Here is a 4,199-nt window from a genome sequence, read left to right as displayed (position 1 = left end):
CTGCCGCTTAGAGGAGAGACCCGGAGCCAGCAGGCAGAGGCCGGAGACAGCGCCTCCTGCTGGGGGAACACTGGAACTGCCTCCTGGTGGTGGGTTTTTTTTTTTTTTTCTGTATTATTCCAACCTTTTGCATGAAATAGTGACAGCTGGGCTTGCAAAGAAAGCTTTGTGCCTAGCATGTAATCTGACATTAAACAAATATACAGAGCTCTGGAGATCTGGAGTTTCATTCTGTATTTTGAAATTATTTAAATATCTAAAAAAAATTTAAATAAATAAAAATTCTAAATAAAAAATAAAAAATTCTATATATCAGGCCTTGCCAGAAATGAAACGATCAAGCCACTGTCATTAGCTGTTTACAGCTATTGTTATCTGCTTATTGCATCAGAAAAAGAAACGTACACATTTATAATGTAGTTAATATGTGAACAGCTAAAGTCATTACAACAATGGAAACAAGCAGACAGGTCCTCCAGCCTGCCAACTGTATCTTAGTTTAAGGATTAAAACAGCATCTATTGTGATGCTGAAGAGTACCTTTCACCTTTCAAAGTTTCCAGGAAACCTGCCATTTTGCTTAACAGGAAATAAACTTCATCAAGCATGACCTGTTTTTACCCTTCTACTTTACTCTCTACTCTTCAAAATGTAAACATATTGTAATTGTGCAAAAAAAAAAAAAAAAAATGGCTGTGAGACATATATTGCCTTTCTCACATTGATGCATAGCTTTTTATGTTATGCTGCCTGCTGGGAGGATCATCTTCAGTCTGACCATATCACATTCGCTCTTTGTACATTGTGACTGCTGATGCATCTTAAATAGAAGCTGCAGAGCCCGAAAGTCAATGAGTTGTGAACTGTGTCGGTTCGAAAAGTTGAGGAAAACATCACTCAGAATCAGCTTCTGAGGCAAATTTCTCCAAGCTCTGGTATGGCTTTATGGTACTGTATGTTTACAATAAATGCATTGGCTGTGTATATACAATAAAGCTTTATTCAAAATAAGAAACTGTCACTGCTGTATAGTAATAAATTACTTAATGGGAGACTGGATAGCAGTCTACTTTTTGGACTTTGTCCCATTTTATGTCTCACTACATTTTTACATTTTATAATAAACCAGTTAACATTGATAAGCTTGTTAGCTGACAAATTTCCAAATGCACTATGGACTATGGATATAATATCTGCATAGTATAAAGTCCAAAAGGACAAAACAACTTGTATCTCATTGGTGCAAACATTTACATTTTTGTTTTATCTAAAATAATAATCCACAGCAAAGGTAACCATTTTAACTTTGAGGAAACGCAAATGTGCAAAACACTTTGAGGCACAGTCAGATATAAAAGCAACAGACAAAAAAACGAAACAAAATAAAAAGCTAAAAACATTATCAGTGTAAGATTAAGTAACATACTGGGGAAACAGAATTTCACCAGTCAAGCTTCATGTCAGCTTTGCTCCACACATATTTCCCGCCTCTCTTCAGAAACATCATTTCATCAAATCCACTGAAGCAAATAGCGTCCTTTACTCCAACATCAAGAATGGACTTAGATGGGTCCTTCCTTCCCTCTCGACAGTCCAGGAAGCGCATCTTAAAATGAAGACAGGGTGTATTAGCTTGGCAGGGCCACATTTAAATGTTCTTGAGATTCTTAGGATGAGGTAAATTATCTCTGCTAACTACTCAGCTCCATTCAAGTAATAATTATATAAAATATTATTATGAGTAACTTTTAGCAAATGCAGGGGCGGAGTCATACAATTTAATGACTTGTCAAAAAAGAAATCTGCAACAAAATAAAATACTTACATATTCATCCAGAATTAGATAGGAGTTTCTCATCTGCGAACACAACCAAGACAGCAAATCCAAACATTACCAACATGAGTATACCATTACCATCCATACATGGAACCAAAACAGATCGTTTTGCTCCATTCCCAACAAAAAATGGCCTATGAATTGGTCCTGAAAATAATTTAAATGTGACTGAACAAGCTTACTGAACTGAAACTAAAAAAAATTAAATAAATAATAAGATAATCAGCCTATTTTATTGTTTCGAGTTAGTTTAAAGATATTAATATTGACAAAGCAGACGTTTTTGTTTAATTGATGGTGATCTCATGTTTCTTGTTTGTATATGAAGGCTAAAAATACAAATACAGCAAATAAAAGGTGAACATTTATTTACATTATTTACATTTCCAAAAGATTATATAATTTATAAATTTATAAATTCATAGACTGCAAGTATTCTATAGTTGTCAGAAACTCAAGTGAATGTGGTTGCCAAGTCAATTTCCAGTTTTTTTTCCAGTTTATCTGCAAGACACAATAAGTTTCACATTCTGGCAAACCTCGTAGAGTGAGTGTGGTTATTACTGTACTAGGGGACAAAAAAAAAACAAAGCAAACCAGCTTATTGGCTGTTTCGGTATGAATTGTTTTCATAGCATTGCTTTGACTTTGATTCAAAATATACAAACCCACGTAACATGAACTCCAGTGCATTTACTTAAAAGTTTGGTTCGATTTCACTTGATATTGTTCTTTACAGGTAAGATTTGTCCACCACAGTGTGACTAGTTTTGTTACTGAAAAAACTACTGCTCCTTATCATAATTCAACATTTTTATCACAGGGTGTCAAAGTTTCATATAAGAAGCTCACTTAAATTGAGAGTGAGTGTAGGCCATACTTGCTGCCATTGTTTGGAGTCTACCATACCTTCTCATTAGACTCTGGGACGAGGCAGGAGATGCTGCTGTGTCTATCCAAAAATTCCTGAAACTGTTGGTCACTGATGACGAACCGCTCCGCCTCTCGCAGGGCAGCCTCTCCTGCATTCTCCCCATCAATGAGCAGACACTGGAATACCTGTTCCCAATAACGATGAGTAAGAAGGTAAGTATACGCATGGCGAGCCATGACACATGCTGACGTGACATACTGGCTTTGTTTGTTTACCTTCCAGCGAACTGGGTTGAGCTGGAGGATGTTCTCTGTCATGTCTTCGTCAGCGTTGAAGGTGTTGATGACCGAATTGATCTTGAATGCCACTTTATACTGCTGGCACCACTTGCAAATCTTGTAGAGGTTGTCGAGGTGGTTCTTCCTGCCCTGAGTTCTCCCAATCAGCTGGTTGGTTTCTTCGTTGAAACTGTCACAGGAGATGGCCAAGATGTCGAGATAGCCACCTGACAGAGGGTGGATTGGTTGTGAATATTCAATGACATCACTGGAACCAAATATAGTATCCTACCTGATGCAAATAGTGCTTAATATGGTAATATCTAACAACTACTTTGTTTAAAGAAAGTTGACATTGATTCGGGACTTACCATAATTTTGGAACCATTTTTCTTTGATCATGCTTCCATTGCTGACAATGCTGACACTGGGGAGCTGGAGATCCTGTTTACAGTACTGAACTAATTTCCCCAGAAACTCCCCCTTGTCATGCAAGAAAGGCTCCCCTCCTGAGAAGTTGATCTTCTCCATACCTAACAAGCAAAAGCATCAAATCAACAACAAGCACACATCTTGACAGAATGTGAAAGAGCATGACATCTAATCTGACAGATACCTGCTTCCTTCAGGAGTTGAAGGCCCCTCTTGGCTTCCTCCAGAGGCAGGACGAATGATGTTTTTGCAGTGTGGAAGCAAAATCCACACTTATAATTACACTTGCGAGTGAAATGATAGTTGACACTTGTTGGAATCGCTGACTGAACTGTCTTCTCGTCCCGATGCTTGTTGGGTGAGATTGTGTTCTTGCATTCCCCCGCAGTCCAGCGCAAGACAGTGGAGAAGATACTCACAAAGATGTGCAGGGCGCTGATGCAGATGCGCAGCAGCTGCTTCTGGGACGCGACAACTGAGGAGAAGATCATCTTCAAAGTTGTTGTGCTCGGACTGTGCGCGAAGAGTCTTAAATACAGAGCTGCAGGGCGTTTCTGGAGCAGGGAGGGAGAGCCGGCTGAGTCGTTTCTGTTTGCAAACGTGAAAAACGAAACTGAGCGGCGGAGTGACAGTCAGCTGACTGGTCTGCTGTCAACCGATAAAGGTCCAGTCAGCTTTTAAATGAAGTTCATCTGCAGTTAGTATGAAATAATGATAAGGATGACGCAAGTGGAGGGGATACTGCTACTTTCACTGCTTTTCGCTGCATTTTATTTTC

The 4,199-nt window shown here is 38.7% G+C and overlaps 1 protein-coding gene across 1 annotated transcript; it reads right to left on the bottom strand.

The window, feature by feature from the left end:
• Positions 1 to 911: 911 nt before the first annotated feature.
• Positions 912 to 4,046, bottom strand: rsad2 (radical S-adenosyl methionine domain containing 2). Its single transcript, XM_029493471.1, has 6 exons — positions 3,606 to 4,046; positions 3,361 to 3,522; positions 2,987 to 3,216; positions 2,747 to 2,896; positions 1,826 to 1,858; positions 912 to 1,606 (listed from the first exon to the last, which is right to left on the bottom strand). The coding sequence occupies exons 1-6, from the start codon at positions 3,910 to 3,912 to the stop codon at positions 1,442 to 1,444; spliced, it is 1,047 nt and encodes a 348-aa protein (XP_029349331.1). The 5' UTR covers positions 3,913 to 4,046; the 3' UTR covers positions 912 to 1,441.
• Positions 4,047 to 4,199: the final 153 nt, after the last annotated feature.

Source organism: Echeneis naucrates, chromosome 22, assembly GCF_900963305.1.
Source record: "Echeneis naucrates chromosome 22, fEcheNa1.1, whole genome shotgun sequence".
NCBI lineage: Eukaryota > Metazoa > Chordata > Actinopteri > Carangiformes > Echeneidae > Echeneis > Echeneis naucrates.
Note: the sequence above shows the minus strand (reverse complement) of the source record. Positions and strands in the feature narration are given on the sequence as shown.

Coding starts and splice junctions, on each gene's coding strand:
- rsad2 (XM_029493471.1), bottom strand. CDS start 3,912: ATGATCTTCTCCTCAGTTGTCGCGTCCCAGAAGCAGCTGCTGCGCATC. Junction 3,523..3,605: donor TCAACTCCTGAAGGAAGCAG/GTATCTGTCAGA, acceptor TTTGCTTGTTAG/GTATGGAGAAGATCAACTTC. Junction 1,607..1,825: donor ATCTAATTCTGGATGAATAT/GTAAGTATTTTA, acceptor CTTCATTTTAAG/ATGCGCTTCCTGGACTGTCG.